This window comes from Mauremys reevesii, linkage group 1 (genome assembly GCF_016161935.1).
Source record: "Mauremys reevesii isolate NIE-2019 linkage group 1, ASM1616193v1, whole genome shotgun sequence".
Taxonomy (NCBI): Eukaryota; Metazoa; Chordata; order Testudines; family Geoemydidae; genus Mauremys; species Mauremys reevesii.
The window spans coordinates 351358360-351381999 of record NC_052623.1 but is presented as its reverse complement, the minus strand read 5'-3'; the positions used below and the strand labels follow the sequence as shown (position 1 = coordinate 351381999).

At 50.1% G+C, this 23640-nt stretch overlaps 1 protein-coding gene across 5 annotated transcripts in view; it reads left to right on the top strand.

The window, feature by feature from the left end:
- PLXNA4 (plexin A4) overlaps positions 1–23640 on the top strand; it is a 625415-nt gene that overhangs the window by 591076 nt on the left and 10699 nt on the right. For all 5 annotated transcript variants that reach the window (XM_039519677.1, XM_039519678.1, XM_039519674.1 and 2 more), the window contains 2 exons: positions 4356–4525; positions 6923–7135. In XM_039519677.1, the coding sequence (XP_039375611.1) occupies positions 4356–4525; positions 6923–7135 (383 nt within the window). The remainder of the gene's footprint in view (positions 1–4355; positions 4526–6922; positions 7136–23640) is intronic.

Here is a 23640-nt window from a genome sequence, read left to right as displayed (position 1 = left end):
TAAGGATCATCCCAAACCTCCCCACCTTCTGCTCCCCATGCAGAGCGTGCTGCTTTGGTCTGCCTCCTCTGACCCCAATGCAGTGACCAGGTATGGGTATAAAACAAACCCTAGCATTCTGCTAGGCACACTGTGGAGAGGAGGAGAGAACAAACCACGTGACCGATGTTCGTCACATTGCGTAATGCATGACCAGAAGGTCCTCGGATACTGCAGTGATGGGAGTGGAATAAGAACCTGTAGACTAGAACATGGGAGGACATGCTGGCTCAGGGGATCAGCAGAGGGCCACACAGCCTTTCGCCACCTTATTGCTGGTGGAAATCTGGCTCGGGTCCACAGTGGCCAATAGTCATTAACATCTGGTGGCTGTTCAGGGGCCTGGGCAAAAGGAGTTGGCTGCATTTAAGTCTTGTTACTAGTACAAAGATCTCTAGCAGAATCATAGACTCATAGAACCCCAGGGTTAGAAGGGACCGCAAGGAACATCTAGTCTAACCCCCTGCCAAGATGCAGGATTTGTTGGGTCTAAGCCATCCCAGACAGATGGCTCCAGCCTCCTTTTGAAAACCTCCAGTGAAGGAGCTTCCACAACTTCCCTGGCAGTCTGTTCCATTGGCCGGCTGTTCTTACACTTAGGAAGTGTTTCCTGAGATTTAATCAAAATCCGCTCTGCTGGAGTTTGAACCTGTTACCTCTTGTCCTGCCCTCTGTGGCAAGAGAGAACAATTTTTCTCCATCTTTTTTTGGCAGCCTTTCAAGCATTTGAAGCCTGTGATCATGTCCCTCCTTAATCTCTTCTTTTCCAAACTAAACATACCCAGGTCCTCCAGCCTTTGCTCGTATGACTTGCATTCCATCCCTTCAATCGTCTTTGTCACTCGCCTCTGGATCCTTTCCAGTTTCTCTACATGCTTTCTATACATTAGTGACCAAAATTGGACACAATACTCCAGCTGAGGCCTCACCAGTGCTGAGTAAAACGGCACTATCACCTCCTGTGACTTGCATGCTATGCCTCTGTTAATGCAACCCAAGATTGAATATGCTTTTCTTGCAGCAGCATCACATTGTTGACTCATGTTGAAGTTGTGATCCACCATAACTCCCAGATCCTTCTCAGCAGTGCTGCTGCCAAGCCAGTTATCTCCCATTCTGTAGTCTCCCCTTGTTGGCAGTCTCATTAGAGAGGCCAAGGATGGGGTTCGGACTCCATCCATGGAAACTGAAAGTCTCTCCTTCCCTGGGTCAGGGCTGGGCAGTTTTCAGCACTGCTGGTTGATAGGCAGATACCTAAAGCATGTCCATGCATTATTAGCATTACATGGATGTGAATAACTAGCAGTGCTGACCGGGGCACTTCCCCACTAACCAAGGGGCTTTGTGCGACTGCCCCTGATTAGAGAGGTTGCTGGGCCCGCTCTTCTCTGGCCCCAGGAGTCTGCCGACCAGCCTGGGGATAAGGGATATGAAGAGGGCCAATCTTAGCACAGCTCACACGAGGACCTGTCAGAGGGTGAGGCTCACCTGGCACACCTTCCACATCCTGCAGCGGGAACCTCTGGCACCGGCACGTCACTCTCCTCTGGGGCAGACCCATCAGCAGTAGCGGTGGTGGAAGCTGCTGTGTAGACAAGGCTCAGACGTTTATAACCATCAAGTTATCTAATCCGATTCTGAGCAGAGTTGGACAATACAGTGGCAAGACAGCCTGAGGCCTTCCTACTCTGTAGCAGCCACCATTGCTCTGACCGGTGGAGATGTAGTGGTGGCGAATTCGTCTGCACAGCCATAGTTGTGTGTGTACACACACACACACACACACACACACACACACACACACTCTCTCTCTCTCTCTCTCTCTGAGTCTGTCCAGGGGACTCTGTCAACACATAAGTCCTGCTCTGGTGTTTCAACTGTGTGCTCCGTCCCCTGATGGGACAGCCTTTGGAATCTAATCCTCGGCAACTGAATACGAAATCCTAACCAGGTTATTCTTCTGTCGATGGACACAGAGTATGCAATTACTCTGTCTGTCTTTGAATGTGCCCTTCCCCATAGCATCTAGGGGCCATAATGGGTCCGGCAATGTAAAAATAAAGGGGCACCCCCATGGGGCGAGATCCCTAGCTGATGTAAATCAACAGTCATTGGAGCAAGGCTGATTTACACCTGCTGGGGATCTGGAAGCCACTGAACATCCTTGGTGTTCAGCTCAGATACTGGTGGACCACAAACAGAACTCCAGATTCTGCCTGTCCCATCTGCCCTCTCTTGGGAGCCAGGCAGGGAGCCGTCTGGGAATTTGACACAGCTACAAGGAAAACCAGAAAGCCTATTCCCCCCCATCCTGGCACTTGGTATAAGAGAAATTTCCTCTCCGCATCTTGTGCCTCTGAGAGAGAAGGAAGAGCAATTGCTGCTAACACAGTCCGGGGCATACTTCGCTAAACTGAGAATGGTTTTTACCCTGCTAAGTCCCTGACCTCTGAGAACTGGAATCTTTTGCCTAGAAGCCTTGGAGGGTTTCTTTGCATTCGGCTGGGCAAGTGAGAGAAGCAATTCCCCCTGGAAACTGATCCTGAGGGCAGCTCCTCTGTATTCGATTTCCCCTCCGGGCCCTCCCCGTGCTCAGACGTGCTGCAGGGTTTTGTTCCGTTTTTCAGGAGCTCTCTCTCTCTCTCAGTCTGTTTGTTTCTCAAAGAATACATCAAATGGGGCATCAGCAAGGGACATCAGCCTGCTAATTAAGCTTTGGTGCGTTCGTTAGTGCTGTGTAAACTCTACCCACCCTGGCAGAACTCGGCACTCCACTTCCAGCGAGGGGAATCTTGTCGTGCATCTGCCGAGACAGCAGGAACCTTTCCATTGCAGGGAATTTGTCACTTTAGGAGTTGAGCTGGTTAAGCAGTTACAGTTATTAACGTGTTGTAGGTGGAGATTTCCTAGCTCTGCTGAAAGAGGAGTGCTGGGAACACAGGCTGGAGCTCGTACACAACCACCTTTGCCAGTTGCATCTCAATCCTGGCCTGCAGCTCACCTTGCCATTCCAGTCCGGTGGCAGCCTGGTCCTCCTGACCTGCCCTGCCCTCGGATTTCCACTGCCAAGCCTGCGCCCCCTCAGCATGCACCAGCTTGGTCACTGCGCCTCAGCTGTGACCTACCTGAACCTCTGTTCCACTCGCAGGCCCCAACACCACTTCCCTCATTGCACCCCCAGTCCTGACCCACCTGACCTCCAGCACTCACTGCACCTGCTATCAATGCACCTCCATTGTGATCTCTGTCACCCCTCCTATCCCAGACCTGGGCACCACTCCTGGCTTCTGCCTGGACACCAATCCTGACCTGCATTACTCTTCGCTGTTTCACTTGCGAGCAGAGATTGAATTCATAGGAAGAGTGGGGTGTGGTTTTATGGTGTTCATCACTCATGGGGAGGACCCTGGGCCGTTGAAGATGATAGGTGTGTTAAGTACATGTGCCCACTCAACCTCCAGACCCCTCACGTTCAGATTGTCCCGTTAGGTGTCCTGTTCCTGCTGATCAGGCAGTGATCACGGTGGTTTCTAAGCATGGTGATCTGGGATCTCTCCTATGGGAGCGGGAGGAAACCTCATCAAGCTCTACACTAGCATATATCGAAGCCAGGTTCCACTTATGCATTGCATGATGGATGCTCTTTCAGGCCCTACTCCCAGTGAGAGGATGGCAAAATATCGTTGGGAGCAGGATCAATCATTTGTTGCTCAGTGCACAGGTCAGGCTTCTCTCGCATGCAAAATGCCCACCTCTCCCATCCCCATCCCCACAACACACTGGAGCAGGTTGACTTCACTGGAGTATCACCAGTGTACACCTGCGGCAGATCTCCCCAAACCTGAAATCTCACAGTCCCTTTTGCGATATGCAATGTGCCTGATGCTGCTCACAAATCCCTTGGCATTCTGTGACCTGGGGGCCAACAGGAAGACCCCATTTAACAACACAGGAGAGCAAACCCTTCCCTTTCTCCGCTGAGTGTTCCCCACCACTGCACCTCAGCCCTCTCTAAGGAGAGAGAGGTAGGCAGCTTATCTGGCCTGTTCAGTCCGTGGCTGCTTGCTGAGGCTGCTATCCAGGTCCAAGGCCGAGGGGGGTCCCAGTGATACGTGTGCCTGGCAACAGGGTTTAAAGCTCCAGCTTATTTCCCACTGCACAGCTGTCAGATGGCACCAGCTCTCAGTCGCTACTTCCAGGGCTGCAGTCTAGTAGCACTCCTCTGAGCCAGCCTGGCAACCCAGATTCCCCAGGGAGGACATCAGAGCCCCAGGGCAGTGTCTCACTCTCTTCCTCCTCCTCCCCTCACCCCGCAGGGCACTTTGCAGAAGTTTGTCGACGACCTCTTTGAGACGATCTTCAGCACGGCGCACCGCGGCAGCGCCCTGCCCCTTGCCATCAAGTACATGTTTGATTTCCTGGACGAGCAGGCAGATAAGCACAACATCCACGACCCCCACGTGCGGCACACCTGGAAGAGCAACTGGTCAGTGTGATCCCTCCGGCGCGGCCCTGCTCCGGGTCCCAGGCGGAGGGGGAAGGGTTTGGGGTTCTGATGCCCGGGGAGGATGGGCTTGTGGGTAAGGCACTGGCATGGGCTGCAGGACACCTGGGTTCATCTCCCGGCTCTGCCGCAGACTCCCGGTGTCATCTGGGGAAAATTACTTGGGGTGCATCTCTACTGCATTCGGGGGCGGGGGTGTGATTGTAGCCCCAGGAGACGTACCTGAGCTGGTGCGGGCTGGACCCTGGGTAATTACTCATGCACCTAGCTCGTGTTGCCGCAGCTTCATTGCTCCGGTACCTGACTGAGCTGGATGAAAGCTAGCGCAGGTATTTCTCCTCAAGCTGAGATCGCACCCTGTGACGACAGGCTAGACATACCTTTAGTCTCTGTGTCTCCCTCTGTGAAAGGGGTCATGGTAAGTCCCAGGGGTGCTGTGGGGATAGAGCCATTAAGGGCCGTGAGGTGCACAAATGGTGACAGGGCCACACAAGCACCAAGTGAGGACAGAGCTAGGTAGAGCCTGACTCTGCTCCAACCACTAGACAACGCTTCCCTCCCCACACTTGTTGCACGTACTGGAATAGAGACAGGGGGCTGAGATCTCGAGAGAGAAGGATCCCTGCTGCTTTTATCCTTTTAGTCTCCCTGTTGCAAAGAGTCCCCTGGGGAATCTTTCCCTCCCTACTTCTGTGTAAATAGGAGGGACTATAAAAGGCACAGCAGAGGAGAACCACAGGACTCCCAGCTGATGAGTTTTCTCCTTTTACCAGCCATGCTGACTGGCAGGTCGGCACAGTGCCGTGAAATAAAAAAAGAAACCCCATGCATCAAAGAGGCTTTCAGCTAATGAAACATTAGCATATTATTAACATTATCTGTGGTGCTAATCTAAGGCTGATTGCAGCCACTCAGACTAAATGAGCAGGAGGTTTATTTAACGGGGGTAGGGTGGAGGAAGAAATGATCTCTTCTCAATCAGATTAAATTAACTCCAAGTCACTTCACAGGCCTCATCATTCCCAGCCAGCATTCCCCGCGCTACCTGTGGCTGGCTGGAGCTTAGCATCAGAGATGTTAGAGATGCAAAAGACCTGTTCCAGGCCACCTTCCCCAGCTCCTCCTCCTCCTGCCTGCTGCTGTTGCAGGTGCTAGCACAGGCCTCTATTCTCCTAGCGCTTCCTCAGGTCGAGTTTCAAATATCTCCAGCAACTGGGCTTCGGGCGCTTCCCTTGGGGAGACTGTTTCACTGGAGCCTAATGAGATTGTCTACTGGGATGCTTTTTTCTGACGTTCAGCCCACAAGTTTCCTTGCTCCAGAGGAGTCCGTGGGGAAGATCAGGTGGTGATGTAGCCAAGAAGGACGTATTAACACTGCCTGCTGGTATCTGGAGGGTGTAGACACCAGTGGTAGAGGTGAATTGTTTAGGATGGTATTATGGACACAGGACAACTAGAAGCAATGGGATGAAATTAAGGAAAAGAAAATGTAGGTTGGCTGTTAGGAAAAACCCGCTGTTGTGAAGATCTGTTAGGGTGGAATAATCTCCCTCCAGGAAGTGATAGAAGCCCTAGCCCTGGAGACATTTGAAATTGGACTTGCTAAAACCCTGGAGATGGAGATCCAGTGGGTGGGCTCTGATAGCAAGGATTCATCTCCCAACTCCTAGTTATAAACACAGAGCTGTGCAACGCCCAGCCTGTTGGAACTGGGGGCTGGCTGAGGGTCCAGCTCTGCAGGATGGCACAGGATGGTTACATGCCATTACGGTATCAACTGGTGCACAGAGTTATAGCTGTGAAGCTAAACCCCAACTCCCCAGTATTATCTGTCCATGTCCACCCCAGGTATTGCTGAGACCGAAAAGCCAGACTGCTCCCCACTTACAAGCATTAATTCTACTAAGGCTTTGCATGTATATGACCTCTTCTGGCCACATAGGGTGGAGTGATTAGCAGTCAGGTCTCATCCCAACACCCTTGCGAGGCCGGTAAGTATTATCCCCATTTTACAGACATTAATAGGAACCACCGAGAGGGTAAGGGGCCAGTTCTGCCAGCCCAGCTAGTTCCATTGATGTCAATGGGGCTCCTTGCAGAGTAAGCGGCTCCTCAAGGCGAATAAAGGTGTCCGAATCTGGCCCTCCGTGAATGATCTAAGGATGCCCTGGACCAAAGCCAACTCTGGAGTCAACTCCCTTGACTTGAGTAGAGTCCCATCAGGGATGAGTTTGAGCCATTGCGTAGCAGTTTACAGCCAGAAAGCCTGCCTCCCAGTCACATGCTCCAATCCTGTTGTTACTGTAGTGTAGCGAGATCGCCTGTGAAACAACACCCCGACTGAACCATCTTCTTCCACCTCTGCCTTCCTCCCTGCAGTTTGCCACTACGATTCTGGGTCAACATGATCAAAAACCCCCAGTTCGTATTCGACATCCACAAGAACAGCATCACAGATGCCTGCCTCTCGGTGGTGGCTCAGACCTTCATGGACTCCTGTTCAACCTCGGAGCACCGTCTGGGCAAAGACTCCCCTTCCAACAAGCTTCTGTATGCCAAGGACATCCCCAGCTACAAGAATTGGGTGGAAAGGTGAGTCCTACACGGCGGAGACGGGTTGGCATGAGCCAGAGCTGTACAGCGTGGGCCTGCTCTGTGGGCAGAGGCTGCAGCCTGGCGTCCCGTGTGCTGCCACTGGTAACGGAGCTGCATTAGAAGGCTTCAGCGCTTGGCTATTTAATTTGGTTTAAGACCTGATGGAAAGAACCATCTGGGCCATTTAGCTCGATATGCCTCACGCCAAAGATGGACAGGTCAGTGAGAGGAATATGCTGAGGTTGTTTTCGGATGTTATTTCTCTGGCGGAGAAACTGGTGTGTGGAGACTGAGGGAAACGGATAGTGTGACTGATCGGGGTTGAGGCCTGCCACCCAGTCTGGGAAGGATGGCTCCGTGTTCTAAGCATTGGGTGTGTAATCTCTACACACTGCAGAGCCACCAGTGCAAATCCTGGTTCAGCTGCCTTGTTTACCTTCTGAAGCTAATAGATTTCCATGCAGGTGACCATGTGTTGGGTCCTTTGGATGAAACCCTGAAGAACAAAGGGACAGGCTACTTTGGACTTAAAGATCTCCAGGCATTCTCTGACAGAGCAGGGGTTTGCCCAAACACCCTAACCATAAACTCCCCCACCTGCATACTCACTGCTGTGCAGTGGACTGTGCACTCTCCCAGTTCCTATCTGCACAGTTCAGTCAGTGCTTTCTGCCCAGTTAATGTAAGATTTTTCTTTTCATCTTAATAATAGAGAGGTAGATCTTGTGGGACCAGCTCTGGCAAAGCTCCTATGGACTTCAGTAGGAGTTTGCTTGAGGAAGCTTTGTAGAATTTAATGCATAGTTTGTTTTCCAATGTCCCCATGTTTGGTAGGCAGTACTGACAGGTTTTGGAAATGCACAGCTGGAAAATGCTTGCTGTACACTAAACATGGACCCAAGGTTAACATCAGGGAGTTCATATAAAACTGTGCAGAGTTTTAAACAATTATTCAGCTGGCTGGATAGATAGATACTGTCTACAGTTGATCACACACCACACTGGTTTATATGAATTCTTCGTTATTGTAGCTATACCTGTGTATATCACAGTATATTTCTTTTAATGGAGGGGTTAGTCATTCTGATATGTCAGCGAAAGGAGACCGTAGCTGGTTAAAGGTTTCTATGCTTTAGTCAGAGTTAAATGAAATCCTTTCTAATGCAGCTACTGTCGGTTACTGATTTTGTCCAGACAATTATTTTTAGCAGCAGTTTAGACACTTCCATTTTTTACGAATGTAGTTTCTTAGCAACCAATCGGGCACTTAGGAGCTACCTTGCTTAATTATGACCTATTTCTTATACTGTGCCCAAGTTTGCTCATATGTAAAGAGCTTGGGAACAGGCTGTATCTGGACACTGGGAATGAGCTATAGAGATATTTATTTGTGGATTGTGCATTCAGGTCATTCATGACCCAAAGATGTTATGATCTGGTAGCTCTTTGGTGGTTTGTGTGAAATGGGATGTTGGTTTCAATGGACAGATACCTAGCTCACAGCCTCCACTGCAACTTGTACGGTCACTCTCATTAGCAATCAGCTGATAGGTCCAAGGACTGAAAGGGTCATGGTGACCAAAGTCCCTTCCCATCCCTAGAGGTGTCTCTGTCCTTCAGGTTGTGGGGTGAGGGCACTTTGGTGGGAAGGGGGGTATGGAGAGCTTGTCCCAGTGCTGTGCCTCTTCTCTGGATAAATAGATAGCTTCAGTCTCCAGGGCTTTTACCAGCACTGTATTCATTAAAACTGGATCGTGTGGAAGGATGATCCCCAGCAGTAGGTGTTACTCTTTCTTGGAAGCTTTCCCAGAACAACTGGATGAGTCTGCATTCATAAATCAGGTGCATCAAAGCTCCCACTGCTAGTTAATATTGCCAGCTTTTATCTGAGACAGACCCGGGAGCTGCTGGGGTGATTTTTAATGGTCTACAAAAACTTTGCAAGGTTCCTTGCTGTTGTATTAGCTGAAGCCCAAAGCAGGTTGTGAGTCTGTGAATATCAATGTCGGTTTTGCCACTCTTGTCTTTCCTGAAATGCAAGTGCCTGGCTCTGAGATGCACAATGCACCTGGAATGAGGATGATTGTTGCTTCCATTTCAGAGAAACCAGCAAGCGGTGCCTAGATCCTAGGGTGATGGGTGTGTTAAGGATGGAAGATAGGACGGATTTGCACCCAACTGCTAATGAATTCCTTGCTACTTTTTTACAGCCAGGTAGGGTGTGAGTTATTCCAGTTAATGCAATAGTCATCGTCAGCTGACAGGATCGTCACTCAAGACAGTTGGGTTTTAAAGACAGGGAGTCACAGCCAGAGAGTTTCTGAGTTGCTAAGGAGTTTGCAAGAAGGAACCTGAAATCAGATGAATTGTCCTGTGTAGGAACATTAGAGCTAACAGTGATTGTGCACGGGTGCTTGGTGACAATATCTATCTGGAGGAACTCTGGAGCAAAAGCAAGGTATCTGTCCTAGTATGCATCTATCTAAAATTAATGCTGACTTAGCTAGCCCATCCCAGACACCCCCGTGCTCCAAGCCAGCTACTTGTAGCTGCTGGTTTCTCTGCTTGGAGTATGTAAGGGTGCTCAAAAGACATGAAAGCAGGGTCAGCGGCCATGGTTACTCCTGGGGGAATTCTGCGTCAAAAAATTACAAACTCCGCGCCAAAAAATTAAACATTCTGCATATTTTTATTTGTCAAAACAACACAATATAATCCACCAGTTTCAATTATTGTAGTAATTTATTTCAAAATACCCGTCAGCAAGTATGTCTATAACAATACAGACAGCAAAAAAGATTCAGGAAATGTTTTTTGACAGATTCCTTACTAGGCATATTAATACAGAACGCTGAGTGCTAATTCATTTACACTACAATACAGAACCATATTTCCCACACCCCTCAGAAGCAGTGCAACGGCTTGGGGGAGTCAGGGGCAACGGAGGAGCTGAGGAAGAGGGAAGTAATTGCTGGAAAGGAGCCTGGGAGTGAATTTGGAGGGTTGTTGGGTATGGTTGGGAAAAGTATGGAATAGGTTTTTTGGGACGACGGGGAGGGATTGTTAGGGAGCTTCCTCCATGCAGCCCCTGGCTGACCCACAGCCTTTCCCATTCAGTCAGGCACATCTGCCTGTGTCCCTCCATCCCCACTCAGACACCCACTCCCCCCATCCCCATGTGGCCCTGCACCCCCTCAGTCAGTCCCCTCCACCTGTCCCCATGTGTCCCTCCACCCCCCAACCCCATGTATCTCTGTGCTCCCACTCAGCCACCCCCCTTCCCCCATGTGGCCCTGCACCCCCTCCTCCATCCTCATGTGGCCCCACACCCTATCCCCCTGTGACCCTGTGCCTCTGCTCCCATTCAGCTCCAGCCCAGTCTATCCGCACTAGCTCGTATGAACCCATCTGTGACACACACTCCCAGCAGCCCCATGTGCCTCTCACTGTCTGTCTTCTGACCTGGCCTGACAGGTGCTGTGAAGAAGGCACTGCAGGTTCTTTCTCTTCCCTCTGGTAGCTGGGGCTGGCCGGGAGTGGCTGCTCTGTTCTAGTGCCACAGTGCCCTCTGGTGGGCAAAAGACAGGACTGCAGCAACTTCCCAGCAAAAGCTATTTTCTGCGGAAACAATTAAAAGTATCCATGGCACATGAATTATGCGCATGCACAGTGGCACAGAATTCCCCCAGGAATACATGGTACATGTTTCAAGCAGAACATCCAGCAGCACCAGGTGAAAGTAAGTGCTGGGTATGGATGAGCACCCAAGCAAAATACTACCCAGGCAGAGCTTGGGCTGTGGGTGCAGGATGGGGGGGGAACAAAAGCAGGTTCAGACCCTGACATATTCCCAGCTTGCTCTTCTGGGCCCATGGTTTAAATGGACTTCTAGGTTTCAGTGCTGCTGGACGTGGAGCTGAGCTCTAACCAGAACCCCGATCTGAACAGCCCTGAGATTTGGAAGAGCTGAGTTCTGGATTCAGTCTCTGTAGCTGAGGCCACCTCTGGGTGAAAACATGCAGCGAAAACTAGCTAGAGCCAGCCAGAGCTTGGGCATCTCTGGCACAAAAGGTGAAGGTAGGATGGGGCAGGAGAATGAGATGGAGAACACAGGAAGAGACAACCAGGTATGTGTGTGTGTACCAGCAACACTCAACCGGTGGTTCTAGAGGGACAGGTGGCTTTTCAAGACCCAAGATGTGCCGCTGTTGTCTGATTGGAGCTCTTCCTTGCTCTGCAGCCGGACAGAGGGGAAAGGACAGAGGAGAGAGTGGGCCTGTTGCCGATCTCACCTACACTGGTGTAAGGCCATAGGCTTCACTGGAGTCACCCTGGATTTACATCAGCGCAGCTGAGATCAGAACCTGTTCAAGTTTGCTTCAGTGCCAATATTGCCCCTTTGAGCCTAGAAATCCTGGGGATTTGGGAGCACTTAACGTAATCCCAGAGCACTGAGAAGGGGAATGTGTTCTGGCTGGGACCGGCTCATTAGTATTCACTAGCGCTGGAAATATGACAAAGGGCTGCGGCTGACCTTTCGTTTCTCTCCACGCTGCCAAATTTATGATAACACTTGTTTGAACTTCATTAACACGGCTTAATTGCATTCGTCACGATCAATAAATCGTTGCCGTACAGAAGCCTGTGGCATGAAGGCAGGAACGCAGGGACCCAAAAGAGGGTAGTGGGACAAAAGACCAAAAGCCACTGTACGTTTCCAGCTTATGCCCAGGCATCGCATTAAGCATTTAAGATACAAGTGGTGGCACAAAGAAAAGATCAGGTGCTTCCCTCTCACCCTGATGCTCCTCCGCAGGCTCTTACTGTGCAGTAGCAGTAACTACTCTGAGTACATGGTGAAGCGACATTTATGAGCTTTATTTTAGACACACTCTTACCCCTTCCAAATTCTGCCATCAAAGAAATTTAAGTCTCAACCTTGGTGGATTGAGTCTGGGGCCAGGAGACAATTTTTCTGCTATGTTTGAAGTGAACTGGACAAGGGGTTCCTGAATTATGATACCCTAAAATCCAGGTGTTCAACAGAGTTTGAAAAGCTGGCTAACCTCTTCTGGCCATTTTACAGCCAGAAAAGAGAGCTAGTTATGAAATGGACTGACCTAGTGCAACAAAAACTTATTCGCGGAATAAACTCTAATTATAAAAAAATATCGAGACTTTAAATAGTAACATCAGGGTGGTTCACCAACTCCAAGGAGTTCAGAAGAGAGATCAAAGGACTGCTGGAAATTTCAGCTTCCACTTTAAACAACAGTGAGTTTCTAGCCCCTCTGGCACAGAGGAGGCTCAAAATGTAACTGATCACTAGGAAGGGGTCTTGTCAATAGAAATAATAATAATAACCAGCTCTTGTCACCTGTAGAGCTCAAAGGAGGTCAGTATCATTAGTGCCATTGTTACAGATGGGAAAACTGAGGCATGAAGTGGGGAAGTGACTTGCCAAAGATCAACAAGCAGGCGAGTGGCAGAACAGGGACTAGAACCTATTTCTTCTAAGTTCCAGTCCAGTGCTATACCCACTAGGCCGTGCTGCCTCCAGCAGAAGGCTGGCGTTATTCAGATGAGCTGAGATCCACTTTAAGGAAGCGATGCTCACCAGTTAGAAACATCTAATCTTTTCATCACAGATCGCAACATGAGAACAGAGAGTGGGAGCCACTTAAAATTAAATCACTCGATTCATCTATTCAGCGGCAGGCTGGAAGGGGGTGCATCCCTGTGCTGCCTGTCCCGTCCTTCCTAGCCCCACTTCTTCCCTTTTGCAGACCTCCTCAAATGCTCATTGGCTCTGGACTGTAGGATGCCTGCAGGAAGCGTGTGTGGGCTGGGCTGGGCTGGGCTGGGCAGAGCAGGGAGCTGAGAGGTGCTGGGGGAGCAGTGGAGATGGGAGCATGGGCAGGCAGCTGAGATGGGACAGTGGAAAGGGGAGGCAGACTGTATTTGCAAGGGTACAATATATGGCCCTCAAAGGGTCTTTAATGAGCAGATGTTAGTTCCTTTCCCCTGCCTTGCGGAGGTTGGGGCATTCACTGTAGGATTAGCTGCCTTTACAGCAAGGCTGGCTGAAGACTTACTAGCCTTTGGCACAACAGCCCCACCAGTTCCCCTCGGAGAGGGTAAGGAGCAGAAAAAGCCATAAAATCAAGACACAAGAGGCTGCCTGCAAAGGTAGAACACTAGTTACAAGCCATTAATAGCAGATCTCTTGATCTGAAGAATGGGTGAGTTGAGCTTCATTTGGAGTCAGGGCCATCTGTTCAACTATAAGACTAAATATTTCATACCCCAATTAGATGCTGAGATTCCTGCCTTGAACCTAGGCTCTCTCTGCAATCAGACCAATTTGGTGTAACAGAGGCTTGTGGGGGTACCCAGCTGAGAGAGCTAATACATAAACTTAAGCAGCTGTGATGCCTATCAGCCGACCAAAACAACCCCTTAGTCCATCTGCGTATGATTCAACAGATGAAACAACTTCATGGGCTTGAATTGCTCCAATTTGCTGCTAGTTCATTACCAAGCTTTTCTCCAGACCGTCTCTGATCTACCAGTGCCAGGTCTGTCAGATACCGAACTCCCATTTGCATGCTTCTTCCTTCGCAGTGTGCAGGATTCGGAATGCTATTGCATAACCCTAATTATGTTATTTCTGTAATTGCGTTTGCCGTCTGCAGCACATGGATTTGTTACAGGCTGCTCAGATGCTAAAACGATTATTAATGAGCACGATCCCAAACCAGCAACGACAACAACAAAAAAATCCGGAGGTAGGCGATTAGCTCCACTAGCCAGGCCCAGGGCTCCCTGGAAGAGATCAGCGCTAAGGGCCGCACCAGAGTTGGTCTCTTCTCCCTTGATGAGTTAATGAGTGACTGGGTGCAGACAGTGACAGCATGGGCAGGGCGCTGCTGTAATTCTGCAGCCTTGTGAAACAGGTCCCATAAAACAGGGTTTATGATGCCCAGTGCAATGCCACAGGCATAAGCAAAGGGGCCAGGTTTATTCCCCTGGCTGATTTGGCTCGTTTTCTTTCAAGAGATAATTAATTGTAAAGCTCTTTCTCCTAAGGGGACAGGGAGCATGAGGAAGGGAGGAGAGTAATTTCTCTCCCTTTGCTAAGAATGAGTGAGATGCCCACCAGCAGGTCTGATACACTCCACCCAGCACCGATCAGAAGTGCCCAGTCATACGAGCCAGCCCTGCTTTTGTTCAAGGGGCTAGCTACAATGGTGGGAAATTTCTGAGCTGTACCACAAAGTCAGCTGTTCCTCCAGTTTTACCTGGCCCTTGCTTGGCTGCGTAAGGGCTAAGTGAAAACTGAGTAAAGACTCAGTAAGGACGTGGCCATTTCGCCTACCAGGATTCTCTACTACATGAATTTCTGATGGGCTTGGATACTACATCAATCGGTTCCTAAGGGTATGTCTTCACTACCGGCCAGATCGGCAGACAGCAATGGATCCAGCAGGGATTGATTTATTGTGTCTAGTCTAGACTCAATAAATTGATCCCTGAGCGCTCTGCCCTCGACTCCTGTACTCCCGCTCAGCGAGAGGCGCAGGCAGAGTCGACGGGGGAGCGGCAGCAGTCGACTCACCGCGATAAGACCATCTAAGTACATCGACTTCAGTGACGTTATTCACGTAGCTGAAGTTGAGTAACTTAGATCAATTCCCCGCCCCCTAGTGTAGACCAGGGCTAAGAAACATATAGGTGCTAAGAACTCACCTAGCTATGGTCGGACTGCGATGGGAGAAAGCGAAACTGGTGGGTTCTGTAACGGCCAGCCTAGTTTGGTTGTAGGGTACATGGTTTAAAAGCCTCTCCAAAAACTGATTTCTCAGTTGAGAAAACCGTTAGGGCCCAGCTGCTGCACTGCCATGGTGATGAGCATGGGTAGATAAGCCAGAGTGTATGCAGGGGTGGACAGAGGAGGGTCTGAGCCATAAGGTGGGAGAGGGTCCATGGACCCACCAAGGTTGGACCCATGAGGGTGGAAGGCTTGGCCAGAGAGTGCTGGAGGTAGCTATGAGGGATGGGGAACAGCAGGTGGAGTTCTCAGGGCAGGCAGCCAGGAGCACTTGGATTGGTCCACTGGGGATGCTTTGTTCAATTAGATTCACACACCCATGTCTAGTTTCATCCACCAAGGACTGCGTCTCCAAATGCCTAAAGCAGGGAAGGGTTCTGCATCCTCTCCCCTCCAGCCTGTCGCACCTTCCTGTGGAAGCTACTTGTTCTGCACAGCATTTGTGGGGCGGAGGGGCAGGGTTAACTGAGACGCATCGGCCAAGGAATGATCCAGTGGGTCATACAGGTTGGAGGCAGTAAAGTAAACGCATTACTAGTAAATGTCAATTTCACCTGACATATCGAAAGCGATTAAGAAGAATATCCATTGAGAACAATTGCCACACGCAGCCTCCCCCACACTACCAGCACCCTGCAGGGCACCCTCTGCAGCCCCACTGTCATAGCCCCACTCATTCACCGGCCGAGCGTGCGGGGGCCATCCCCAGGAGGAGCTGTTCAGCAGTGGGATGGCCTCCCCCTCAGCTGGGGTGTCTCTGCTCTGCTACTGCCCACACCTCATGCCTGCAGGGATCCAGTGTCACCAGCCTGCAGCAGCAGCCCTGCTCTCATGGCTCGCTCACTGCTCGCTCATTCACCAGCCGGAGCACAGGGGTCATCGCCAGGCAGAAGCCATTCAGCAGTGGGGTGGCCTCCCCCTCGGCCGGGAGCTCATCCCCCTACTCACAGCCCTGGCCAGGGGTCTCAGCTTTGCTGTGCCAGGCCCACAGCCTCCCTTCCCCCCACCTCCCGGTGTGTGGGTGTCTTGGGCCCCGCTGTCAGCATTGCCCTAACTCCAACCTGAATTTCCTACAACTATGAAAATTAAAATAGAACCATAGACTATTAGGGCTGGAAGAGATCTCAGGAGGTATCTAGTCCAACCCCCTGCTCAAAGCAGGACCAACCCCAACTAAATCATCCCAGCCTGAGCTTTGTCAAACCGGGCCTTAAAAACGTCTAAGGATGAAGATTCCACCACCTCCCTAGGTAACCCATTCCAGTGCTTCACCACCCTCCTAGTGAAATAGTTTTTCCTAATAAAAAACAAGGTTGGATAAACCTAGAAACCCCCAATGCCCCCACTGCAACTTGAGACCATTGCGCCTTGTTCTGTCATCTGCCACCACTGAGAACAGCCAAGCTCCATCCTCTTCGGAACTCCCCTTCAGGTAGTTGAAGGCTGCTATCAAATCCCCCCTCACTCTTCTCTTCTGCAGACTGAATAAGCCAAGTTCCCTCAGCCTCTCCTCCTAAGTCATGTGCCCCAGCCGCCTAATCATTTTTGTTGCCCTCTGCTGGACAGTCTCCAATTTGTCCATATCCCTTCTATAGTGGTGGGACCCAGACTGGATGCAGTACTCCAGGTGTGACCTCACCAGTGCTGAATAGAGGGGAATAATTACTTCCCTCGATCTGCTGGCAATGCTCCTACTAATGCAGCCGAATACATCGTTAGCCTTCTTGGCAACGAGGGCACATTGCTGACTCATATCCAGCTTCTCGTCCACTGTAATCCCCAGGTTCTTTTCTGCAGAACTGCCGCTTAGCCAGTCGGGCCCCAGCCTGTAGCAGTGCATGGGATTCTTCCTTCCTAAGTGCAGGACTCTGCACTTGTCCTTGTTGAACCTCATCAGATTTCTTTTGGTCCAATCCTCCAATTTATCTAGGTCACTCTGGACCCTATCCCTACCCTCCAGCATATCTACCTCTCCCCCCAGCTCAGTGTCATCCGCAAACTTGCTGAGGGTGCAGTCCATCCCATCATCCAGATCATTAATGGAGATGTTGAACAAAACCAGCCCCGGAACTGACCCCTGGGGCACTCTGCTTGCTACCGGCTGCCAACTAGACATCAAGCCATTGATCACTACCCATTGAACCCGATGATCTAGCCAGCTTTCTATCTACCTTATAGTCCATTCATGCAATCTACACTTCTTTAACTTGCTGGCAAGAATGCTGTGGGAGACCATATCAAAAGCTTTGCCTTCGTCAAGGTATATCATATCCACCACTTTCCCTATATCCACAGAGCCAGTTATCTCATCATAGAAGGCAATCAGGTTGGTCAGGCACGACTAGCCGTTGGTGAATCCATGTTGACTGTTTCTGATCACCTTCCTCTCCTCCAAGTGCTTCAAAATGGATTCCTTGAGGACCTGCTCCATGATTTTCCTGGGACTGAGGTGAAGCTGACTGGTCTGTAGTTCCCCGGATTCTCCTTCTTCACTTTTTAAAAGATGGTCACTATATTTGCCTTTTTCCAATTGTCTGGGACCTCCTCTGATCACCGCACATTTTCAAAGATAATGGCCAAGGCTCTGCAATCACATTAGCCATCTCCCTCAGCACCCTCGGATGCATTAGATCTGGACCCATGGACTTGTGCATGTCCAGCTTTTCTAAATAGTCCTTAACCTGTTCTTTCACCACTGAGGGCTGGTCACCTCCTCCCCATACAGTGCTGCCTAGTGCAGCAGTCTGGGAGCTGACCTTATCTGTGAAGAGCAAGGCAAAAAAAAAGCATTGAGTACTTCAGATTTTTCCACATCATCTGTCACTAGGTTGCCTTCCCCATTCGGTAAGGGTCCCACACTTTCCCTGACCTTCTTCTTGATGCTAACATACCCATAGAAACCCTTCTTGTTACCTTTCACATCCCTTGCTAGCTGCAACTCCAATTGTAGCAGTGAGCAGAGATTTCTGCACAGGAGTGTTGCTGGATGCGGGAGAAGTGAGCAAGGTGATTTATCTCTGATTAATCCCAGAGAATGACTGGTGCTAACGGAGGGCTTGGGAAGTGCCCAGGCAACCCCCCATGAGCTGAACTCGTTCCGTTGTGCAGCACAGTCACGCCCACCTACATGGGTCGCTAGCCACCGGAGAGAAGAAGGGAAGACACACAAAACGGGCAGCGCTGGAGCTGTAGGAGATGCCATCTTCTGCCTCCCAATCTCCCCTCTCTGCTGTCTCCGCCTTTCTGCAGGGATGACTGATCTGGAATAACAGAGGAGACTCGAGCTGCAGAGCTCCCAATCCTAGCAGGCTGCTGGAGCTGGCTTGCTGTAAATTGAACTGTCATGCCATCATAGGCACTTGAGCTTGGTATCTGGAGTGCCACTCAAGTGCCACCTCGGTTGGGCTGTCACCCAGCTGTACAGAGCACCTGGGTTATGATGTGGAAGAGAGACAGAAGTGAAGGAGAAGGTAGCAGCACAGGAAGGGGTGTGACACAAGTACTGGAGCAGGTACACGTCCTTGTAACACTAAACAGTTGTTGGCTTCCAAGCACTTCACGAGCGCTGCAGAGAGGCTACTCCGTATACAGTGCAGGAGGACCAAGTCTGGCTGAGGGGGATTCACATGGTGAGATAGGCAGCCTGGCATCCTCCCTGCTAGAAGCTCCTCTCCACTAGCTCCCTACTGAAAATCTAGGACGGGGTAGGCAACCTATGGCACGGGTGCCGAAGGCGGCACGCGAGCTGATTTTCAGTGGCACTCACACTGCCTGGGTCCTGGCCACTGGTCCGGAGGGCTCTGCATTTTATTTAATTTTAAATTAAGCTTCTTAAACATTTTAAAAACCTTATTTACTTTACATACAACAATAGTTTAGTTATATATTATAGACTTATAGAAAGAGACCTTCTAAAAACGTTAAAATGTATGACTGACACACGAAACCTTAAATTAGAGTGAACAAATGAAGACTCGGCACAGCACTTCTGAAAGGTTGCCGACCTCTGATCTAGGATATCACTACAAGCTCCAGGCAGGGAAGCAGGGGCTAAAAATTGGTGTGATTAGAGCTGGCCAGGAAACTGTTTTCTTGTCCCTCAAATATTCTTGAGAGTTTAACATTTTTTCCCTGTCTTGAATCGGGACCAAACTTCAAAGTCTTGAAAATGTTCACACGCTGAAACACCAGAAAAAAGATTCGTTTGGGTCAATCGAAACGTCTCATTTTGAGAATTTCAAAACGTTTGTTTTGATTTCAATCTTTTCTAACTCTTTTTTAGTCTACTTAGCTGACGTTTCTAAACAAAAAGCTTTGAATCCGAAAACTGGAGTTTTTCATTGAGAAAGTGTCCACATGACGCATTTTGACAATTTTGAAATGTTTTTTTTTTTCAACATTTTTTCGAGTTGGGCGATTCATTGAAACCGACCAGGAATCAAAGCTTTTCAGTTTTGACAAATCAACATTTTTCACCAAAAGCACTAGGCTCCTCAGCGATGTATTTCTTCTCAGCAATATATTTCTCCTCTTCATGGGTATTTCTCACAGGAGCCTTTCCCCTTATTTAAAGCATGGACAGACAAGTGCTTCGGCGTCAAATTCCCGACCAGCTCCAGTTGCGTTTGGCTGGATGCACAGTGGCCTGTTGCTGGTTCTCAGTCCGGTTTGTAGTTGGTCCAGTGTCCACCTCTCAAAATGCACCACCACCAATTTGAACACCAGGCCCCCTTCTTGGCAGTCTCAGTGGGGAAGCCTGAACTGCAGCCCCCTCCAGGTTAGATCTGAGGCACATTCACAGGGAGCAGGGTGGGGTTAGCTTGCACCTGGGCCGCCTCAGCAGAGCCTGTTCTGCACACACAGAGGGCATCAGTCTCTAGAGCGCTCAACCCGGCACCTGGGAGAGGGTTACAATTCACTGGAAAACTGGTAGGGGGACAAAGTGCAGGGCTGTGTGAGGTCCTGCAGTGGCTGCTCATGGCCAGCCGCCATCTTGGATCCACTCACTGTGAGGGGCCAACGGTGAGCAGCTTTGTGTGGAAGGACTCTTCTAAGATTGCCTGGTGGTGGGGGGGAGACATTGTCGGGGGGGGCAGCCCCTCTTGAGCAGAGACTGCCTGTGGGAGACACCGTCACCTGTGGGCAGCATTGTTACTGCCCCATGCCTGGGAGGAGAGAGGGGCCCATCTATGCCAACAACCTTTTAGTGGCATTTGCTGGGGGTCGCTGCCTACAGGAGGAGCAGTTGACGCTCCTGGTCTACTGGAGGCATTGCCTAGGGTCATGTTAAAATACCACAAGGCCAGGCTGGGAGAGCCCCTCACATGGAGGTGCTGAGGGCCAGGGGACTCCTGGGTTCTCAGTCTGTGACCACAGATGCAATCCCTGCACTGAGGGGGCGTGCAGGAAGTGCACCGTCAGTTCATCCCAGTCATGCCACGACCCAGTTTTCCTGCCACACTGGCCTGCAGAGCAGCACAGCGTGTTCGGTACACCTGTCCCTTGGCCTGCACCTCACTGAGACACCCCTCCCCAGTGGACACTGTGGCTCCACACTGGCTCCTATGGAGGCAAGTGGCGAAATACTACAATCTGACCATTAACATTTGTATAGCATTTTCCATCTTCAAGGCCCTGCTGAACGTTAACCAGCGAATTCTCACAACTCCCCAGTGAGATGGATACAGCATTGCTGTCCCCATTTTACTGAAGGGCAACCTGAGGCCAGGTGATTTGCCCAAAGTTAGATAGCATGAGAGCTGGGATCAGAACCCAGGAATCCCTGCCTCAAAGCCCTGCCCCTCAGAAACGAAGCTTCACACTCAAAGTCTGGGACTTGTTCCACTCTGCAATAGCTGTCGCTAGCCAGTGTGGGGTGTTTCCCAGCTCCCACAAGTAAGGGAGCCACGCTACTGGTAGAGCACCGGTAAATGTGGGGGAGAGCCTGGGCTGAGTGTGCGGTTTGGGCTTGCCAGGCCACATTTCCCCTCCCAACCAACCGTTCTGATGACGCTATTAACTGGAGGGCAAGGGAAGGTTCAGACTGGTTCTGAAGCCGGGCCCGTTTACATAGTGTGCTGTGGCTTCTCACCAAAGGCCTTATTGATTTTGAACGTGATGTAATCCCAGTGCTCTCTCATTTCGCCCAGTGGGAGGGCGCCCATGGAATATTTATAAAGAGCAGGGCTCCTCTCCACTGGCAACTCTTCGGTTCCATAAATCAATGCACTCACATTGCACTGTGGGCTCTGATCCCCACCTCTCTTCCCCACAAGCTGCGCTGACTGCACTTAGTCACGGAGTCCTCCATGTGCCAAAATACGTGTTCATTTCTCAGCCAGCTGGGCACTTTAACTGGAAGCTTTAACTCAGAGGAACATGGGATTATGCTCCAACAGAACCATTACTGAGGTTACCCAGCCCCCAAAGCCCCCCTCTTGAGAGCAACACAGGAGCACTGAGCAGGAGCAGCAGAGACCCTGTAGCATAGAATCATAGGACTGGAAGAGACATCGAGAGGTTGTCTAGTCCAGTATCCAGTCCTCTCAAGGCAGGACTAAGTATTATCTAGACCATCTCTGACAGGTGTTTGTCTAACCTGCTCTTAAAAATCTCCAATGTTGGAGATTCCACAACCTCCCCAGACAATTTATTCCAGTGCTTAACCCCCCCTGACGGGAAGTTTCTCCTAATGTCCAACCTACACCATCCTTGCTACAATTTAAGGCCATTGCTTCTTGTCCTATCCTCAGAGGTTAAAGAGAACAGATTTTCTCCCTTCTTTTTGTAACAACCTTCTATGTACTTGAAAATTATTATCATGTCCCCCTCAGCCTTCTCCAGGATAAACAAACCCATTGTTTTCAATCTTCCCCCATAGGTCATCTTTTCTAGACCTTTAATCATTTTTATTGCTCTTCTCTGGATTTCCTCCAGTTTCTCCACATCTTTCCTGAAATGTGGCGTCCAGAACTGGACACAATACTCCAGTTGAGGCCTAATCAGTGCGGAGTAGAGTGGAAGAATTACTTCTCGTGTCTTGCTTACAATACTCCTGCTAATACCTCCCCGAATTATGTTTGCTTTTTTTGCAACATTTTTGCATTGTTGACTCATATTTACCTTGTGATCCACTAGGACCCCCAGATCTCCTTTTGCAGTGCTCCTTCCTAGGAAGTCATTTCCCATTTTGTATGTGTGCAACTGATTGTTCCTTCCTAACTATGCATTTGTCCTTATTGAATTTCATCCTATTTACTTCAGACCATTTCTCCAGTTTGTGCAGACCATTTTGAATTTTAATCCTATCTTCCAAAACACTTGCAACCCCTCCTAGCTTGGTATTGTCCACAAACTTTATAAGTGTACTCTCTATGCCATTATCTAAATCATTGATGAAGATATTGAACAGAACCAGAACCAATCCCTGCGGGACCCCACTCATTATGCCCTTCCAGCATGACTGTGAACTACTGATAGCTGCTCTCTTGGAACAGTTTTCCAACCAGTTATGCACCCACCTTATAGTAGCTCCATCTAGGCTGTATTTCCCTAGTTTCTTTATGAGAAGGTCATGCGAGACAGTATCAAAAGCCTTACTAAAGTCAAGATATACCACATCAACCACTTCCCCCCATCCACAAGGCTTGTTACCCTGTCAAAGTTTTCAGGTTGGTTTGACACGATTTGTTTTTGACAAATCCCTGCTGACGGTTACTTATCACCTGATTATCTTCTAGGTGTCTGCAAATTGATTGCCTAGTTATTTGCTCCATTATCTTTCCAGGTACTGAAGTTAAGCTGACTGGGCAACAGTAAATGTGGGGAGAGCGTGGACTGAGTGTGCAGTTTGGGCTCGCCAGGCAGCATTTCCCCTGTGAGCCCACTAGCCATGGCCATGGGCAGCAGGCGTTTGAGTCCCTGAGCTCTTCTGTTTCTTCTGCAGTCAGTTCTGCAGAGCTGGCTCCTGAGGAGGTTACGGGATGCTCTGCCTGAACCCAGACTCTTCCCAATTGTGTTATCAGGCTCCGGAGCCAGTTATCAAAGTGGCAGGGCAGGTTGCAAAGGCTCGTCAGGCAAGTACCACGCCAAGATCACTTTCCACTTGAGGTAGTACAGTCCAGTGAGTGGGGCACAAGGCTGTCAGTCAGGAGACCTGGAGGCTCCGGACTGGCTCTCAGTCCAGTTCCCAGTGGACAGGTGCCTTTGTTACAGAAACTAACACCACAGTTGCCATTGATTTGGTGCTCTTGTTGGCAGCCTCATCAAAAAGACCAAGGGGTCTTGGAGACTGCACTGTCCTCTCCCCGGCCTCCTGGAGTCTTGATCTGGAAGCTGTAGGCTATGCACAGAGCTGAGCGTCAGGACACCTGGCTTCTAGTCCTTGCTCTGTTGTGGCCTCGGCGTTGTCCCAGCCCCTCTCTGTGAAGTGGGGATAGTAACTCAGAGCCACGCAGTGGTGTAAGCAGTATATGTGGGCAGGCGTACACAATCAATGCTCAATCACCGTGGCCGCCTGGAGGAGCCGGGGGTACTACAACGTGCCGGATCTCCCACTGCAGCTTATGGCCATCCCCTGCCCGGAGAGCAACAGGGCCCCGTTTCGTGGGCGACGACTCCGCTCTCCACCCTGCGCAGTCAGGGGTGTTCCCTTGCCTGCCTCATGGAGGGA